The sequence below is a fragment of the Chlamydotis macqueenii genome, chromosome 2 (assembly GCF_036417535.1).
Source record: "Chlamydotis macqueenii isolate bChlMac1 chromosome 2, bChlMac1.mat, whole genome shotgun sequence".
NCBI lineage: Eukaryota > Metazoa > Chordata > Aves > Otidiformes > Otididae > Chlamydotis > Chlamydotis macqueenii.
In genome coordinates, this window is record NC_141557.1 from 94,912,503 (window position 1) to 94,932,847 (window position 20,345).

The following is a 20,345-nucleotide window of genomic DNA, read 5'->3' on the forward strand; positions in this document are numbered from 1 at the left end:
AAAAAATAATTTTAAAACCGCAGTACATCCCATACACCCAGACCCAGAAACCCTCAGTGTGCAACACGACTGTGAAAAGTGCTTTTTTTAAAGAAAACCCAGCTTTTCTTTATGCCTCAGCACGTTGCCAATCACGGTAACATTTCAGGCTTTGAGTCACTGCACCCTTTGGGGAGGCCCGGCACAGCCAGGGGCTGCTCCCAAACCTTCCGACCCCCCTGCAACACGGGGAGCAGCACATGTTTTCCCCACTAAAACACACCCCATCCAGAGCCCATCTACATCTACATCTTAGTAACCTCATAATGACCAAGGACAGTAGAGAACTTTCCATATTTTATTTTTACCTTTTCATTTATGATAGTACAATAAAATAAGTTAACCAAAAAAAAAAATCTAGTCCCAAGTTCCATGGTGTTAAGTACTCCACTCCAAACCACAAGCGACTGTTGCAAGCCACGAAAGCGTTACTCCAGGTTTACAGCGACACTGCCCTCAGGAGGACTTGGTCACAGAGGATGCCACTACAAACAGCGTATTTTACACCGTTCCGAGACCGACAGCCGTCTCACAGTTCCTGACTCCGTGGTAACCTGAATGCTGAGTTTGGCTTGTCCACAGCCTATAGGGAGCTGGGGGAGAAAGGGGCAGCAGGGAAGTGTGCAATTTGGTTTCCATTTTCATGAAAGACAAACTTTGTGGTAAGACATTTCGCCCAGATGGCAAATCCCAGGCGTATAAACGCAGCCAGAGCGACACAGCAACCGGAGGAAGACGATAGGGTGAGTGCAACTAAGGCAAGAGGGAGCCACTTCTCTTTTGACATGATCAGGGCAGATCGCTGGGGTGAGGAAACGATTTAGTAGCAAAACAGGTATCACAGTACACTTAGACTACAGAATCAGTAGGAATACAGCTTAAGCTTGATTGACACCTGTGTTCACCTTTACAAATTCTTAGGAATACTTAAAATCTCTTCTTCCTTCCCCTTCCTCCCACAATTGTAGTCTGCTGCACTTTTCAAAAGCACATGTTTGCTCCTACTGAAATTTAAGGCTATTATGAAAAAAGGAAGTGTAGGGCTCCTCTTTCAAAACTAAGTATAAAAGTCAATTCACTCTGGAAGGTCTTAGATAACTCTAAATACAATAATCTGTTTTCCAAAATGAATCGACTCATTTTTAAATTTGGAAGACAAAAAGTTTTATGCTGCAAAAGTTTGCCTTCATACATTTATACTTTTGTCCTAGAAACCAAACATTATGATACCAGAAGTTACCACTGTAAAGTAACTTCAGCTCAGGACACCCACCCTTTGCTGAATCCAGAGGTTCATCATCAGTCTCTTTGCCTCAAAGTACCAGATTATCAAAATATCTACTATGGAACATCTCCAAGTTCATCCACTCGGCTTTGAGACGGGCTGCGGACGTACTCAGACAAGCACATCTCAAGGAGCAGTGGTTTCTGGGAAGCAGTGCTGGGGTGACTGAAGTCAATTGCCTTTTCCACTGACTGAAAGATCCAAAAGACAGTGTCAGCCTATAGCCTTAGTGTTCTCACCCAAGAGACAAAAAATACGAACGAGCAGCAGAAACGGACACAGTCCTAGCCAGGATCACAGCTGCCAGTTCTCTTCATGGGCACAAGAGGATACTTTGCTTATTATACATGCACCTGTGAAAGTTCAATGCATTACAGGACTGACATCTGAGAGAGGGAAGATCTTTTCCCTCACAGAAAAGTGGCTAATTTTGCACCCCTGGAATTAGGCAACTGTCTAGCTCGTGGTTTAAGAGTCAGCTGAATCTGGTCCAGAAGCACCACCAAGCTAGGTAGAGCTTCACAAAAATGGCTACAATCAACTCTTCCTCCTCCTAACCTTAAAGTGCTGGGAAAATGCAGCATGACCAGACTAGCAGCCTAGAAAAAAATACCCACAGTCCTACCAAACATACCATTTCCCAACTTACGATAGACAAGCTTCCTAAGCTTAAAATCCTTAAAATCCTCCACAGATGCTAAGAAGAGACTTACATATGGAAAAAAAAAACAACCTTGAAGAAACTGGTTAAAGAGTAAAAAATATGGCAATTCCAATCTTGGTATGGTCAAAAGGCACTTTTACAATAAAAGTGATGCCTTCTAATGCAGGACTATCACTTCACTTGTCCAATGGCATTTTTCACTAAAGAAATGCTCCTCCAATTACAAACATCACAATAATACTTCAGGTATTATTTAAGGTTTATAACTTATCAGAAGTTAACATTTTCTTACATACATTTCCTATGTTTCTCTTGAAAGGACAGCTAATCTTAAAACAGCCACATATGGATAAAGACTGACTACCTAAGAGCCATTTCTTAACATCCCCCGTCTGACTCATTTGGGATAACAGCTCTTTTTTCCCCCCACAGAAAGAGGCTCCTTACCAGTCACTACTCGACCAGCCACTGCATATATGACTGACCTATGGATCAGAAGCATCAGTTAAAAAGCAGCTCCCACTTTAGGTACGTTTGCTACAGGCTCTGACCAACAACTACAGGGTTGGCTGCACCTGCTGATAGTTACCACTGTCCTGCAAAAGCTGATTTTTCACCTAACAGAGACAGCTAAGCGTGGCACATATCTGACTGCAAGAATCAGTCGTAACTCTCAGTCGCATGGCATTGCTAAAACAAAGTTGTGTCACTTTGTAGCATGTTTAAAAATTCAGATTACCTTAACAGACTAGAAGTAATCACTGCCATTTTCCATTAAGTACAGCATCACGAATTTGGTGAAACCAGAAAAAAGTATGAAAAAACTTTCAAAATAGGTCCCTAGTTATACCTTGCTCGAACTGAACCCTTGGTATGTGAGCAGCATGAGTAATTTAATTTCATTTCCCACCATAACTCAAGACAGAACACAAACAATAAAATAAAGAATAATCTATAAAAACCACAGTACATCAGAAATCTATGTAAAAAAACATATGTCTGTATCAAGGAGCTCGGTAACAACTTAAAGCACCACTCAAAATTAAGTACCATACATGTTACAGTACATGCCATTTATTATGACAATTTAAGGCTAAAATAGGTACGACTCCCTTATAGTCAAGCTTTCTTATATTTATAAATGCATACAAACATTAAGTAGATACAAATGTGTACTTTTTTTTTTATTGCTCTGAACTGTCTATGAGAATGTTTCACTTTCCCAGATGTCATCTCAGTTTGCCTTTTTCAATCAAACTGAAGTCCTACAATTGCAACGTATGGTACTTGTATGATTATAGGCCTTCTTTGATTTGAGCTGTAAATAAATTCAAAGACATATCAGACAAAATAGCCCATCACTGCAAACTTTTTAACTTAGTTAACTAAACATTCATCCATAAGATACATAATAATTCACCACAAAGATTATTTCTGCAATTCTTCAGGAAGGATTTTCTTTTCAGAATAATAGGTCTAACCAAGCGTCAAACAAGACAACCAGCAAGAAATGATTGACTAGTACCAGTCTAACAGACTGGGCTGAATAAGTGCTCCAAAACAAAGAGCAAACTTTTCTTCTTGCTCATAGAGCAATTATGTTTCCTAATTACGTAGGGCAATGCCTCATTCTGCCAGTGCCAAATTCTTTGACTGTAGCTTGTCCATTTCTTGACCAATATTTCCTTCAACGGTATCACACTGGGCAAGAAAAACCTGAGAATGAGAAACAAACAAACGTTACTGGGGATCCAATTACAGCAAAGATAGATGCTTAGATAGATGCTTAAGAACAGAAACTGCAGTTTCCATCATGAATTTGAAGAAACCAACTGAACAACCACCTTCCAGTTCAGTTTTGATAGTAGCTTATTCACAATTTTGTTTACCCAGAATCCCAACAGAAACACGATATTTGATAAGGCAGCAGGCTTGCCCATCCTCACCCGTCCTGCCACTGAAGTGCTTTGAGATGATCCAAAGTTCATAAACAACAATAAGGATCGTAAAGGTTCAGACAAGTTAGAGCTTCAGTTTGGGACATGACTTTAAACTCCTTTCTAAAACACACACTTCTGTAGGCCAGGACAGGAGCGACAAACCTACTCAGTCAAATCTAAAACAAGCTTTCATTAAACCAAGGCCTCTTCTACTTCTCAGGACTACAGGGCAACATGAACCTTTATCAGTACGTAGCTGCTGTGCCTCAAAAGACAGAAGGTTCCTTTCCAAAAAGGGCGGTCCACAGCACCTTAAGCTTTCTTAGAACCTACCCACAAGTTCTTACAAGTACAGCAACCCACACAGAGCAATTAAGAGCCAGCAGTCACTGGTCACTTTGCTTGTGCTATACACAACACAGTGCGCCAGCACTTTGAGCCAATGGATTCTTTCAGGCCAATTCCAATTCATATCAGTACATTGTGGTTTCTGAGCAGACTCTCCTACTATCTACACAAGCCTTGCACTCAGTTTTGCTATGTCTGCACTAGACTAAGAGTTAAACCAGATATTTAATGTTATTTACATTAAAATGACATTAAGAGACTTCCTTCCCTCTAGAGCAGCAAACTGGTGTGCTGGGGGAATATTTCTCAATCATCACACTGTTTTGAACCATCTGTCTTCAACCAATCCCTTGAGTCAGCATCAACTCACTCCTATAAGGACTTGAGGGATGAAAAAGTCAAGGTGGTAACAACTGCAGTTGCTGGCTGCAAGTATTTTATATCTGACTCCTCATTCTGGAAGACATGCGATTGCCAGCAACAGAAGGCAGTTAATAGCTCCCCATAGCTCTCATGAATACTTAAAAGTAATAAGCATAACTTGTCATTGTTTTCTTGCTCTGGAAAAACAAATTGTTGTTGGCTGCTCTGGTATGAAACCCCTTAGATTCTTCTGCAGTCCTCAAAGGATTCATAACCTACAGTTGCAGAACACTATGCCTATAAAAGCACATCAGTAATTCTGATCTCTGCTCAACAGTGTCTGCTTTACGCTTTAACAGCAGTTCTTATACAAAGCCCTAGTTATTTCTGCAACAATTTCACCCAAGAGTGGAGCTCTAGTAGCTCGCCATGAGGGTTATAGCTGTATCTCTATTACAAAAGTTTCACTGCTTTAGTTAGGCACATGGAATCAAGAGCATGTTCAGAGCCCCATAGAACACACCTACGCCAGCAGCCGTCTTCATTTCTATTTGCATTATCTGAACTTACATCCGTAACAGAGTACAAAAGGCTTTGTCCCTAAAGCTGTAACAAAAATCATTTCTACCGTGAAGTACTTCTTGGTAAGGCTTCCTCTAAAATAGATGGCTACTTAAAAAAAACAGTGAAGTATTTATAGAAAGTATTTAATAAGGTTACAGTAAAGACAAAACCTTTCAACTTCATATATGAATGCAAGATACTTTAACAAATAATTTTCAGGAGTTTAACTTATGACTGAAGCTAGCATAACACAAATAAAAGCAGTAACATGAACATTACCATTCATTTACAGAGGTTTGACTTTTGGGGGAGGAGGGAGGAAGGATGAATTCCAGTATTTAGTTACAAACCTTCAGTTCAAGGTCTCTACGGAAACAACGCCTAGGAATTTCTAAGCATCTTACAATGGCAAAGCAACTAAAAAATCCACTCCCCAGCACAGCTCTTCTGTACAGATTTTACTTTAGAGACTTTCCATAGAAAGTTAGTACATTACCACAGAAGTCAAATTTTCCAAAGAACACCTCTAGCAAAGTCCAGCAGGAGTTACAGCTGACTGCATCTTTGTGCTCACACCTCATTCATTACTCCAGCCCATTGACACGTGGGAAAGGAGGAATCATCCGGTTTTCTTTACAGGTTATCAGAATTACTTTGCATCATCAGGCAGCCATAAGGCCAATCACTAATGTAAATTACAAACATCATCTGAAAACAGCGTGAACTATGAAAATCTGTATTTTTATATGCTGTTTCACAAAGCTATTAAATACCTCTCAAAGATAGGTCCTAAGAAATACCAATGGAAGAACAAACACTGAAAAAATCCAAGCCCTAAACAGCTCTCCTTTTAACAAACTCTTGTATACAAGTATCCACCATTAATGGAAGACAAAAAATAAAAATACTCACCTGAACCCTTTTCACCAATCCCTTCTTCTTCAGTTTGCAATCACTGAAGTTCTCTGGCAGATTCTGCAGTAAAATAAACAAAGAAGTTGATGCAGCTTAATGTTGAAATTAACATAGTAAGGTTACAGCAAAAACCGAAGGTATCAAAGAATTCTCTTAACAGGCATCCTGAAAATACCATGCCTGCTCAGTAAGGATGATTACACAAGAAAAAATTTAAACCAAAACGTCATAAATTTAATAACTCTGGGATACAGCATGCTGATTACAAAGAACAGACCTAGCAAATTTACCATGTGTCTCTAGGTAACATACAGCAATAACTGCACACACTGCTTTTGTCTACTGTGGCGTACGTTAACTGCTCTGCTGAGCTTCAGCTTCAGCATTAAGATTAATTACTTCCTTATAAGCACATTAACTCAATCACTCACCATCATCAGAACATACAATCAGTAATGCAGGCATCGCCAGACTGCTCAGGCTGTACACTTGATCTTCTCTGCAATCTACTCATGTATGTCATCTTGGCAAACGTTATAAACTTTGTCTTTTTGGAGCAGTGTGAAATTTGTGTTTTGGTAGGGAACAGTGCTCAGGTTTATGCTAACAGGTAAAACAGACGATTACCATATAAAGTTTATGTGAACATTCTCAGAAACATTATGCCCTCACTGTTGAAAATGCATAAAAATCTTCAAGTTTCTCACTGGTATACTTTTTATTTCCTGCCCTAACTCCATATCAAGAACAAAGGCTTCCCTATACTGCCTACTGTTTCATTTCAGCTAAAATGCAAGCCCCATGGGCAGGTTTAGATACATAATCTTTGATAACAATTAAAAAAAAAAAAAAAAGCTCTTTTCTTTTAGTGTCCAGCCAAACATACATGGTATTTAATACAGAAGTCTTGCATATAACCTAATACAGAAGTTAAAAATACGCAAGTTTCCACACCAAAAACTAGTCTATCATGGGAAGTGAAACTACAGGCATCACTGAGATCCTAGAAAGTTCAAGGATCACACTGCTCCAGTATTTGTGCAGTAATTAGCACACTGTAAGTGATATTAAAAAAAGAAATAATAATCGCCGGGCTTAGCACACGTTCCCAGCACTGTGGGTGAAGAGAAAATGCGCAAAAAGCAACAGAGCAAGCTGGGTCACATTCTTATATTTCAGTTCTATATAAACTTCTGGTTTAAAATCTCTCTGTGCTCAGTTGGAAGAAGGAATGCCCAATGCTGCTTCTTGTCTCCTAGGAGAGTATGAAAGTCAGAAGTGGAAGTAACTACTACTGCATCAACCTCTTCCCAGGTTTTTTTTTGATTTTCTGGTTAGTTTACTTTTGGAAGACAGGTAAGAGAAAGAATCTTCTGTTCCTGTAGTTCTAGCTTCCATTTCTGTTGCTCCAAGACCAGTTTTCCCAAACAGCAGCATTGTTAATCTGTATAAAATTCGCATCAACTTTTAACACTCCCCTTCAAGATCAGAAAAGGTATCTCCCTTGCAGAGAGCTTTTATGTCCAACTGCACCTCCTGAAACAGAACCAGAAACTGGACATATCTCTTTCAGGTGGAAAAATGACTGTCAGCATCAGAAGCACAAGAGAGTATGCAGATTAAGGGAGATACCCTTCTAAACACAAACTGGTGCAGTGTTATCTTACAAAGAGGGACAGAAATACCTAAAACCTAAAAATTATGTTAGTTTTTTTTGTTTAGGTTTTTTTTTTCAGTTTTTTGTTTTTTTAATTTATGTTAATCCTCTTAATATCAAAAATACTCTTCAGTTTGTCCTAAGATGCATCCTATCACCTATCTATCTTTTTCCAAATCCTCTTATTTTCTAAGAAAGAGGGGGAGAAGTAGCTTTGAAAGTAAGTTGCCAGCTTAACTCCAGGAATCTGTCATGCATAATGTAAATGCTCCTACAGGAGCCTGTTCTACGCTGGTCACTTTCTCCATGTATGGCATGCCACCTACCATCCTTGAATTTACAGCACAGGCTATGTTCAGAAGCCGTTACTACATTTTCAGTAACGGTGTGCCTAAAATGAAAACTCCTTTTTACAAGTGGCACATGTCCATTTTCCAAAGCACAGGTTTTTTTTCAGTTGTTCATTTTGGAAGCTACTTCGCTTTTTACAAAGTGTATTTTCTAGTACCGTGCACTGCAATAAGCTCTTGCTCAGGGTAGCATGCTAAACCCACATGTCTCGTCCCAATAAGCAGGACGCTGTAAAAAGATTGTGTTACATGATTTTTCTTCAGAAACTGAACGCTTCGAAGACATTACAAAACAATTGAGAGTTTAGTTTAAAGCAGTGGGTGAATTCTCTTCAAACAGTACTAGTTCACAAATAAAAAATGTGCCCTTCAGAGTATGTATAGTTGTCACGGTGAAAAAAAGTTTAAAAAAATATTATAAAGTTATAAGAGGTATTCTAGCGAATCTTAGACATAGGAATCCAATGACATAAGAAAACAGTCCTATTTTTTCCTAGGTTATCAACAACACAATTCAGTTTTTAAATTAACAAAATATGACAAGAAACATTTAACACAGAGAGAGTATTTGATGTGTACTGTTTTTGCTCCATATATGTAATAGTCCGAAAGAGCACAGATTCGTTAGGCCTAATTGTTAACGGCTGATTCTCAGCAGAAAACAAAGTTATCTCAGTGTCACAGAAATTCTTCTATGTCTTGAGGTTTTCCATGACTTGGAATTTCTTAATAATCAAATTAAAAATGAAGTTATGCACTAGCTCAGTTACACTGCCCACCTCCCGCCTTTGTTGAGTACTTATTTCAGGCTGTACTTTCTGAAAGAGATTCTGGCCTATGCAAGTATTCCTACCAACCTGAAAGAGCAAATTAACAATTTTCTATCATCAAAACAGGCCTAAGTCAAGTTTCAGTAGGAGACACGGAACTTCAGTTGGGCTTACCACACAAAGTCTATTTCTAAAAGAGATACTGGTAACTGGAGGAAACTTTGAAATCTGAGTGTAGAGACTTTCAGACTCTTTCGATTTTTGACAACATTTTTCACAACTGTTCTTTTTAATTACATCTGTGCATGCAAACTCTTATGTTTGCTTGCACACTCTCATAGCTGATTTTTTTTTAAAACCACACCTTGTAATCTCTTGGCAGAGACATGTAATTGGAAGGCCTAAATGTACTAACTTATCAAGCTGCTTAAAAGGTGTTTTGTAATCATATTAGTAAAGTTTACAAATCTTAACATCAAATTAACTCTCACAGTCTCTCTGTTTTACCTTAGTCAGCTTACGTCTCCTCTCCAGGAATACGTTGTCCAACTATTCAGGGTTTAACAGGTGAAGCTGGCAATAAACCTTAAGTCACAATAACATTCCAATATTTAATTAAAAGAAAATTTAATTAAAGAAGGACTAGCTCAAATCTAGGCAGTGCTTATGCAAAACTCCTGCCAAATCTACATTTTGGTGCTAGCAACGCTTGCAGAGAAGTAGTTTGGATTAGTATATGGCTTTCCACTGCACAGCATATTCTTACTTTTACAGCAGGTCTCCTCTTTGCATTGCACTTTCTCTGTGACAAAACCCTGCTCGAGTCTCACAGTCCTTGGTCTGCACGGTCTTAAACTTTCAAAAGTGATTGCAGTGCTGGCTTCACCCCAGCAACTTCTGTAGAACTCCTGGGCAGAACTCTTTATCCTCCCATCATCTACCCAGAAACAGCCACTGGTAACAGGGGGACTCAGGCTCTATCTCCCACCTCACACCCTCGACTTCAGGAGAACTCTTCAAGAGTTCTCGCCCTGCAGATGCACTGACAAGATGAACTGCAGAGGCATATACGTTACATCCTTGAAGGAAGACTCATCTGTTGTATGCAGAACACCCATGCTTTACACAAGAAATCCTTAAAACCAATCACTGTTTACATGGTAATAAATTCACGTGTGTGCGTTTTCCTGTCTCTAGATCCTCTCTATTCTTGAGTGTTAACTATGAATCCAGCACACTCTCTCCTGAGCACTGCTTCTTATGAAATACAGACTCTCTTGTCATTTCTTTCCCCTTTCCCAGCTGATCTCTTAATAAAACCACCTCCCTTTGCCACAGAACATCACCTTCAGCTCCTCTCAAGTTCCGTTAGTTATTAAAGGTGCTTCCAATAACTTAGTGTTACCACATCTTTGTTCTCCTCTTTGGTTGTTTCTTATTTCCCAAACCATAAACCCCAGTAGGTAACATCCAATGCCTGAATCCACTTTCTAGCAGTATAGCCAGCTAATAAACAAAACACATTTTTTAAAAAATTAAAACCTCTCTGCTACACATGGCACCAATGCTAATCAGTTGCAGAGAAGGATGTCTTCCTGACACCTCATCCATCTAACAAGCTTTTGCGTTAGTTTCTTTTAAAAATCCAAACCAACATATTTTAGTGTGTAGTTTTTATCGACTACCAGCCCGTCACTTTTTTTTTTTAACTTATCGGTAAATAAATTAGTAAACTGGATAAGTACATTAATTATGTTGACACTGAATCTTTTTCATCTAATTAGACATCTGAGCAGCTTCTTTAAAAGCAGCTATTAAATGGCAGCATTTGTCAACAGGTTTTCTGAATGCAGTGGTGGTAACTAAGTGCCCCACTCTCACCGGGGAATGATAATTTTTTCATGTTCCTTATGCCTTAGAAAATTTTTCCCCTGAAGCTTTGATGATATGTTATGATTCATGCTAAGGGATTTGAGAATTATAATACAAAAGGCTAATCAAATGTTTATTTAGCCACATAAATTCAGAGGTTTATTAATAAGTTCTCATCTTATTGTAAGTGGCAAAAGTTCCCAGAAGCCTGGGAAATGTTTGCTATAGGCACAATGATTTTTTTTTCAAAATACTTCTTTCTTTCAAGGCTTGAAATGTTAATTTGCTATTGATTTACCAGACGACAAGTATGGAAAGGACAAAGAGACAGCAAAAAAGCTTCACAGTGCAGTAATTTAAGTAAGGTTTACAGAGGAATTACAACAAAAAAAAATCCTCAAGAAAGGAGGATCAGCCACTAGAACACAATTATGAGTCAGTAATATTATCAATATCCTCAATACTGATACGTGCATTTTGACATATGATTTTGTTGTGAATTTATGTAAACAAAATCAGTGACTGAATGAGTACATAGTGTCATGCCTGTCAAGTTAAATTTTCCTGCTGATCTCAGAAAAGCTTTCACTTTTTTTTCTTCAAAAAGCCTTTCAGTCATTTAAAAAATTGTGCCAGCTGATTAAGTCAAGGGTTTTCTACATTATACTCACTGAGATATTTTGTAATAATTAGTGTACTTTGATTTTTACTCCCAGACCAAGTGTTTTACCTGCTGAAACAAACGGTATTTCTGGTGATGCACACCCACAAATCTTCAGCTGTTAAACACAACTAGATTTGTATTCCTCCTGAAGAAACCTTCAAAGATCTGTCGCTTATGGCAACATCTGACTGTCAGAGTAGTAAAAAATTTGCAAGATGCTCCTAAGATCCCTCCACTCTTCCTGCTGCAGAAGCAGTAGCTATTTAAACACATTGAATGTTAAAATGTGTTTTAAACGAATGTGTTTAAATTGAACGTTAAAATATGTCAACCCAAAAGTATCCCTTCAAGACTTTCCTTTCACATCTCTAGCAGTGACAACACTATTTTTTCTCTACCACCCCAATATTGTATAACTACCAACCTACTTCTCCACTTCCTAAATCTCTTCTTTTAAATTCATAGTAATTGAACACATGGAGTCTAGTAAAAAGGAGTATTAATTAGCTCTCTATAACCACACAAAATCTCATTTTGTATCAAGCTAGATGTTTTTGATTGATCCAAACAATGTATGACAGCCAAGACACTTTACAGAACTTTCACAACTCTGCCAAAGAAACAAACTGGAACATTTACAGTGCGAGCCTGCTGGTATGTTTCACTTCTACAATGCATTGCTTCTTCTGTCTTAGCAGAAAACAGCTCACTCAGTCACTTTTTCTTCCTTATCTTTTTTAACATGCTGTTGATTGAATCAATAGCACATCTGTCTGATCAATAGTATTCAAGAGGTTTGTCAGAACTTGCTTTTTATTTGGTTAACAAAAAGAATACTGTATAAAACAATTCTGACATACAGATAAAATACTTTGTGGAAGCTTTATGCTTTCCTGCTTTGCATTTCTATTTACCATTTTTTACTTCAGTGGAACCCATTTATTGTTCATATACAAACCTCATTACCATTCTGTGTTGCTACCTCTGTAAGTTGCACAACTACAGTACAGCTAGGTAACACCTCATGAAGTTGGTGGCCTGTTCTTCCTATCTGGTGCAACACCAGCACACTGAACAGCTGCATTTTATGTAAAGGCTCCACTCAACTATGTGCATCTTATCTGCAAGGTTTCACAGAAGTTCAGTCTTTACTACAAAAACCACAGCCTTCTTTGTATATCAGAACAAATAAATACGGACTTTGGTATGTGTAACATAGCTTCAATCACTGGTAATAAAAACTCTCACTTATTTTCTTGCTTTAAAACATGAGGCTTGTCAATGTCATGGCTTTTTATACAACAAGGTAACAAACAACTATTACAAATATTAAAAGATACTGTTTATAATTAGGTTTAGATCTAGCTGCTCTACTTCTGCAAGAGACTAAACTGAGGCACAGGGACTCCATGATTTCCTAAACCTAAACATGAAGTCACCAGGTCTTCTAAAATCTTCTACTAAACCTAAAAGTTCCTTGTCCAGTATTATTTAGAGTATTTTGGATAAGGAGATAAACAGAAAGCATGCTATTATTTAAGCTGTGCAAAAAGTACCAGAATCAAAAGTAAACTCAGGGAACTCAGTTTGGCTTAATTAGGAAGCAGTGAAAAGGGTTTTTCAAGGCTGCTTGCTAGGTTCCAGAACTGTACACTAGAATACAAGGATTGATATTTTTACTAAGTAGAACTTGGTATCAGAAATGGAAAGGATCAGAAATAAGCTTTAAACCCATAAGATGACAACACTTTCATCTGGATATCTATTTTCATGATAACACACAGTATATCTGCTACTTCAAACAAGGAATCACTTACATGAATTCTGTATGTCTATCAGCATTTGAGAACTCTCAGTAAAATATTTTCCTCTATATCAGGCAGAAAAGGAAATTTTAAGACTTGAAAATACTTAGCATATCACAATTTTTAAAAAGTACTTAAGAACTGTTGGCTATAACACACAACAAAGCTAATCTGCCATTAAAGGTGCACAATATGAAAGGAGGAAATAATAAGGTCTCCACCGTTCCTAGGAACGCATCCATATTGTATAGCATTTGATGATGGTCACTCCAAATTATTACTGTTGTGATTTAGTCTGCTGCTGAACTTCATCAGTTAAACTACATTTGGCTCACTAGTTATAGGCATTTGCATGGAATCCTTCTGAAACAATCCCATAAAGGGTCGATGTGCAAAGCAGTAGACCCAAAGACACCACCACCAGAGAAAACCAGCATTTTTCCTTTAGAGCAGAATATTATCATCGTTATATGCAACATAATTATATGACGAACTTTACAGAGAATGACCCAGCAGACAGAGAACACAATAAGGAAATATCCTAGTTGTCATAATCTTCTATTTAGCTCTGCACAAGTGTCTCATTCTCACCTAGCTCTCAGCTACTACATGATACAAGAAGATACACACTAAACTCTGGAAATATGCTATAAGGTTATGATCCATTAATGACTGTGAAGCACTTGGATATATGCCAGCACATTCCAAAGAAAGAATCCAGTCCTCAATATGCAGGCATCTCAAATAAAAGTACTGCCAGTTCACATACAACTGACCAGAAAATTCTTCAGTCTTCAGGACCTCCTTGTTCTTACACAAGATGGAATACAAAGTCTATCTGGTTTCGTTTTTTTTTTTTTCCCCAGACCTTTACTGTTACTATAAAGTTTAACATAAAAGTTTGCCAAGACAAACTAAAAGGGTAAAACTTGAGTAAAGGATACCCATTTCATGTAGTCTTAACAGGCTGCTGCCCCAAATGAAGCTCTTCTGTAGAATGGGGATGCATACACAGGCATTAATGTCATCATTTAGAAATAGATGCTGCCAAGTAGTCTTTTGGAGACATACAGGGGCAAGAGCTGGATACTAAAGAAAAAATGAGCAAACCAATTAACTAATTTTCAAAGCCAAAATAAATTTGTTAGTATTTCAAAATATAAAATAAATTACAAAGAAAGACATATGCTTATCAGTAAGGTTCTGTTGGGATTTGATGCTCCTCTGTGGTTATTTACTTACAATGGCATCAATCTGTTCCAGGATCCTCATGAACTGCTCTGCAGTTCCTTTTATCCTCTTGTCCAGCTGTTTTAGTCCTTCAGCTTGAAGATCCTTTGCTAAAAACCCCTGAGAAGGAAAAAGAAGAAAGGAAAGACAAAATTATACCATACTATACAGAATACTCATCTTAGAAAATCTGTCAATACACCACAGCAGAAAACATCTTTTACTATTTCTGCAGTTTCAAGTAGGACAGGACTCCAATCTCAATCTGTATTCTATCAGTTCTTGAAATGTTATATGCAAGATCTGCTAGGCTTACTTAAAAGATTAAACAAGTAACAGACATTCTCCTTTGGACTTTGAGAGAACTCTCTTATGTTTTTCTAGATCTAAAGAATATAATTTATTCAATATGCAACAATATTTACCTTTTTTCAAACAGTGCCATGTCACCATTTTGAAAACTCATAAATAGCATTTCAAATTCAGCAAGAATTTTCCAGGTCCCTTGGACAGTTAGGAGAAGCAGCCTTTAATCTTTAAATCTTTAAACAGTATTTTTAAAAAATATATATACCTACAAAACTGTTTTGCAAAGATATAAAATGGTAAAAAATTGGCATACCTTCTGGATATCTGTGAACTCTTTATTAACTTCCTCTAACTTATTAGCTATTTGCTCCACTGACTTCTCCAAATCTTTTAACTTCTTTAATTCAGCCTCTTCTTCTGGACTATTCTGTGTATCAGAAGTACAACATTCACAACTATGCAACAAGTTGAGTCACCAGGTAGCTAAAAAGCAGCAACAGTGGTGATACAGACAGAAAGGCTTTTGCTGATTTAAAATACATACTACATCATGGTTATTATTTCCGTATTTTAATACCTACCAAATAAGCGTCTTCCGAAGCTTAATTACAAACACAGTCAAAGGGGCAATGTATATAAGCACATTATAAATTAGATTAATTTGAAGGGAAAAAGGAAAAGTGCAAACAGTTCTGGTTTTGTCAGCTTAGCATCTTTAAAATAGAGGTAACATTTATATTATGAGGTTATTACCTTGTCCTCTACTTCGCAAAGCCAGTCACAAGTCATTTCACTAGAAAAAACCCAGCAGACTCAGTAGCTACAGTTTGGTTGTTTTTTTTCTTTTTCTTAAACCAGAAAAATAAGATGGGCAGATAAGGTAATCAGTGCACAGAAGGTTCATAAGCACTGACAAGCAACAGACTAAGCAGAAGTTTGTCAATAATGCAAGGCAGAAGTCAGTCAATACTGTAATTTCAGAAATGTACAAACTGCAGAGTTACTTGCAGTACACTGTGAGACTGAACTCATCTTTGTGGGTAGGTATACAAGATTAGGTTTATGCCGTAATTTGTTTCTGTGTTCAGGAGCTGAATCACTAACAGAAATTACAATAACTTCAGAAATAAAAGTTTGAAGGCAACACTTACCCTCTTCCCTATCAACATGACTTTGCAACCACTTTTAACACCAAGTGCCGACAACGGCTGTTCCATTTCTTTCAGAGACTTCCCTAAATGTAAAAAGAGAGAGGAAAAAAACAGTTAAAATACAGTTAGTGGCGTAAGAATGTCTTTTTGAAGACATTCAAAACATGGACACCTGAAAGTGACTAAGACAAAAGGTATTATCTAAAAGAAACATTGACAGATGTTATAAGTTACCTTTGTATATCAGTTTCTGAAAAGCAACTGGAACGCCAGTGACTTGTTCAATAAGTACAGCCATGTCTTGTAGTGTAGGTTCACCATTTTCTTGTTGAGAAGCAACCTGAATATTGTGTTTTTCGTTACCTAACAAATAACAGAGCAATAGTAATAGTTATTGTTACCTTGAAAATATTACAGGGAATCCTTCTCTGACACTTATTTCCATCAATGCAGAAAGTTCTTAAATCACAATTCTCACATACAATCATAATTTTCAAAGGATTCTATTGCATTTCTTTCCTCCTGGAGTGACTTACCTTAGCTGAAAATCTTGTTTTACAGTCCAATACCCTAATGAGTTGGATCGGACATATTCTATTGACGTAACACTCCTGCAATACTCCTGTTAAATATTATTCTTCATCTCTTTTTAAGAGTGCAGATGGTGTCCAGACATCTCACAAGCAAAAGCACAAAAACCCACACCTTTGTGATGTATTCCATTTCCAACTTGTAGGAACTTTTAATGGCATGAGTCTTGGGGAATCTGAGACAATTTATCACTTCCTTTGCTCTCTGCTCCTCGTATATGAGAAGCAAGCGATCAATGTCTACCCTGTCTCCCTTCCACCAGCCACCTGAGAGAATTCTCACAGTCCAAACTTATTCCTTCCCGTAATACTGCTGATACGCAGCCGTAACCACTTGGAGAAGTCTCAGCCTACACGTCACCTTTCAGTTACAGAGCATCCTATTCAGACTCCCTAAGATTACTTCCATGCAAACAGCGGGAAGCTCTTCAAAAAAAGAGTATGTCTATTAAACTCTGCATTGCAACAGAGCCTTTCTATAAACCTCTGCTCCCACACACTTAAGAGCTGTCAGTCTGAAAGCACCCACAGGCAACCACCACCACTGGCTGCAAGGGAAATCAAGACAGGCATTTTTTTACCTTGCAGGAAGAGAGAAGTCCTTAACAAATACCTGAAAGAAAACTATCCTTATGCCACTGATTTGAAGTGCCTGTATCTTTTAGAAAGAAGAGTGCTTGAAACACTGATTTTAAAATGTTCCAGCCTCCCAGAGTCACATGACAAGTGACACTGTGGCCTCAAAAATTTGCAAGCTCCAACAGTATTTCTTAAAATGGTTTTAAGCTCAAAATCACATTACACAAAAACTTTCCCTTAGGTATTTTCCATAAACAGATCTTCTCAATTTCATAGAATCATAGAATGGTTTGGGTTGGAAGGGACCTTCAAAGGTCATCTAGTCCAACCCCCCCACAGTGAGCAGAGACATCCCCGACTAGATCAGGTTGCTCAGAGCCCCATCCAACCTGGCCTTGAATGTTTCCAGGGATGGGGCACCCACCACATCCCTAGGCAACCTGTTCCAGTGTTCCACCACCCTCAGTGTAAAAAATTTTTTCCTAATATCCAATCTAAATCTACCCCCCTCTATTTTAAAAACATTACACCTCGTCCTATCGCAACAGGCCCTACTGAAGAGTCTCTCCCCATCTTTCTTGTAGGCCCCCTTGAGGTACTGGAAGACCGCTATGAGGTCTCCCCAGAGCCTTCTCTTCTCCAGGCTGAACAGCCCCAACTCTCTCAGCCTGTCCTCACAGGAAATTTGTTTTGGAAAAAAAAAAAAAACAAACAAACAAAAAAAAACCAAAAAAAAAAACCCAAAACAAACAAATATTTAGGTCCTAACCTCAATATATGTCAAAAGGTTGTTTTGATATATACAACTGCTCTGTATATAAGGGCTGTGCCTTTCAGCAGTTGAGAGGAAAAAACAGACAAACAGCAAACGGGGAAGAGCTGAAACGCTGAAGTTTGCCTTGCAATGGAAACAGTTTTAATTACAAATGATGGGCAGATAGTGACAAAAATTTTAGTGTCAATTCACAGCAGAGTGAAATCTCTACAAAAAACACCTCATGGGTTAGAACTGGTATCATTGTTTATTAGTTTGCTTCAGTAAATAAGAATACTAATTTAAAGTAACCACTAGTGCAATTTTTTTTTCTTTTTTAAAAAAGCCTAAATACACTTAAAAAAACCCAGAACATTTCAACTTCTTGTAGATTTTCAAGCAATATATGTGGGTCTACTACCATTCTCTTTCTTCATCCTTATTTCCACCTCTTCCCGCTTTCACTCACGCATGCAAAACTTTAATAAAAACATTTGTGCTAAGTAGTAAACCAGCATCTGACAGCAACAGGTACAGTTCAAGATGAAGGATGCCTTCTATTTGCTGTTTATTAATGACAAAGTAATTACCAGATAAGAAAATAACTAGAAAGATAAAAATATTCTCAGATAGGATGACAGCTGGCAAACAGCAAGATGTTGCAATCATAATTACGCTGCTATTGTTAAGTTTTTGCCATCTTTGCAAACGAAAACGCCTCAGATCAAATGGAGCTCTCCGAAGGCATGAATGAGCACATGAATCATGAAGATTCAAACCTACTGTTCCACAAAGTTCCGCACCAAAGACTCTTGGATAAAACTGCCAGATGGTAAAGGAAACATTTTCACAAAATAATGTATCAAATACAACAGTAACAGTTTGAAAACACAAATGAGCAAGCAGAAACAAACAATAAGCTCTAAAGTTGGAATGTCACCAACATACTGCAAAAGCAACAGGAACAGAATTTATTTTTCAATAATTAAAAAATAATCCACAAAAAATTAACAACTTTTGTTGACAAAAAATAGCTGACGAATGCCACACTGATTTAATACTTTACTGTCCTTCTCACTCCTCTTACTGCCTCAACTAGATCCACTTCATTAAAATTTAATCATGGTATTCCTCATCTTCTTTTTAAGAACTGTGGAGTCCAGGCTATTCTTACCTCTTTGCAGTAATTTTCATATTTACTTGCAGACTTAACTGCATCTTCCCTTCCACTCTCTTCTCCCTCCTCCTATTTCTCTTCCCAAGGAAAAAAAAAAGCTCAATCATGCCAGCCGGCCTTTGAGTAATCTATTTCATCAGCTCAGCACTCAGCTATCATACTGATGAAACCACCGCTTTCTGTTAAAATCTTGCAAACGGTTCGAGCTTATTCACAAATAAGATGAGAGCCCACCAGATACCGCCTGCTTTCAACATACAATGCTGACTTCAGTGATATATTTAATCTAAATTATGATTATTATAAAAAAAAAAAAAAGTGATCTCTGCTCTGCGCTCTCTGGCCAGGACAGCCTTGTCACCTATTCCCGCCCTCATCCTTACGGGAGAGCTACCCCTGTCTTGATATGGAAAAGGCTATTTTTTTTCTCCCCTCCTGTTGGACCAGCTTGAGGGAGACAGCGGGGAGACGTGGCCAGCAGAGGAGCGAAACCGCACGGCAGCAGCCGGCGCCGAAGCCGGGCTGAGCCGTGCCCCGTTGAGGCCGAGGGGCTTCCGTCTCCTCCAGGCTTTGCGGAGCCGCGGCCGCCCAAGGCAGCCGCACACGCACCCCCTTCCCCCGCCCCCTCCCTGGCCTCGGGCCAGCGCCGCGGCCCACGCGTCTCCCGCTTACCCCTGGCGCCAAGGGCAGCCACGGAGCCGTCCCGCACGGCCGGGCGACCGTTAACGGCCGAGGCGAGCTTCGCGAGAACGGCCCCCCCCGAAGCTGGGGGCCCGGCCCGCACGGTGCCGGCGGAGGCCGAGGCACCGGGGCCAGCTAGCGGTAAGAGAAGCCGCGCTAGGCCCGGCAGCGGCCGGAGGTAGGCCCCCCGCCCCCCTCCCTCCCGTGGCTCTTACTGTAGGTGACGGTGACGGTAACCGGGGCTCCGAGCGCCGCCATCTCACCCCGCCACAAGGAAACCGTTCTGCGGGCGCCTCCCGCGGCGCGCCGGTAGCGCGTCACTTCCGGCCCAAGCCCCGCGGAGGTGCCGTGACGTTAGTAGGCGGCCTGCCGCTTACTGACGTCATTTTCGGGGTGACCGCGTCAGCCGCGCGGCTTGTAATTAGCGAGAGCGCACAGTTACGCTCTTCCGCTCCAGGGGCGCCGGCCGGGAGTAGGGGCAGCGCTGCCCGTACACCGAGCCCTGGCGTTACCGGTGGCCGCTCCTCGCAGGGACCCCTCAGCCGCCGGGCCCCCAAACCGCCCAGTGTTACCGGAGCCCCGCCTCGGCAGCGGCCCCGGCCCCGCGGCTGCGGAACGAAAGCCAGCAGTTTTTGTCT

The 20,345-nt window shown here is 39.4% G+C and overlaps 1 protein-coding gene across 4 annotated transcripts; it reads right to left on the bottom strand.

The window, feature by feature from the left end:
* Positions 1 to 323: 323 nt before the first annotated feature.
* BAG1 (BAG cochaperone 1) lies at positions 324 to 20,025 on the bottom strand. 4 transcript variants are annotated; one of them, XR_015257657.1, is made up of 9 exons: positions 19,923 to 20,015; positions 16,161 to 16,289; positions 15,927 to 16,009; positions 15,089 to 15,202; positions 14,479 to 14,586; positions 14,181 to 14,325; positions 9,403 to 9,468; positions 6,116 to 6,178; positions 3,631 to 3,704 (listed from the first exon to the last, which is right to left on the bottom strand). XR_015257657.1 is itself a non-coding variant. In XM_086740447.1 (8 exons), the coding sequence occupies exons 1-7, from the start codon at positions 19,963 to 19,965 to the stop codon at positions 6,156 to 6,158; spliced, it is 645 nt and encodes a 214-aa protein (XP_086596573.1). In that variant the 5' UTR covers positions 19,966 to 20,015; the 3' UTR covers positions 324 to 3,704; positions 6,116 to 6,155. The 4 variants fall into 4 exon arrangements, 3 of the variants coding, with proteins under 3 accessions (XP_086596573.1, XP_086596576.1, XP_086596574.1); XM_086740447.1 differs by lacking the exon at positions 9,403 to 9,468 and having other exon boundaries at positions 324 to 3,704; XM_086740450.1 differs by lacking the exons at positions 9,403 to 9,468; positions 14,181 to 14,325 and having other exon boundaries at positions 324 to 3,704; positions 19,923 to 20,025.
* Positions 20,026 to 20,345: the final 320 nt, after the last annotated feature.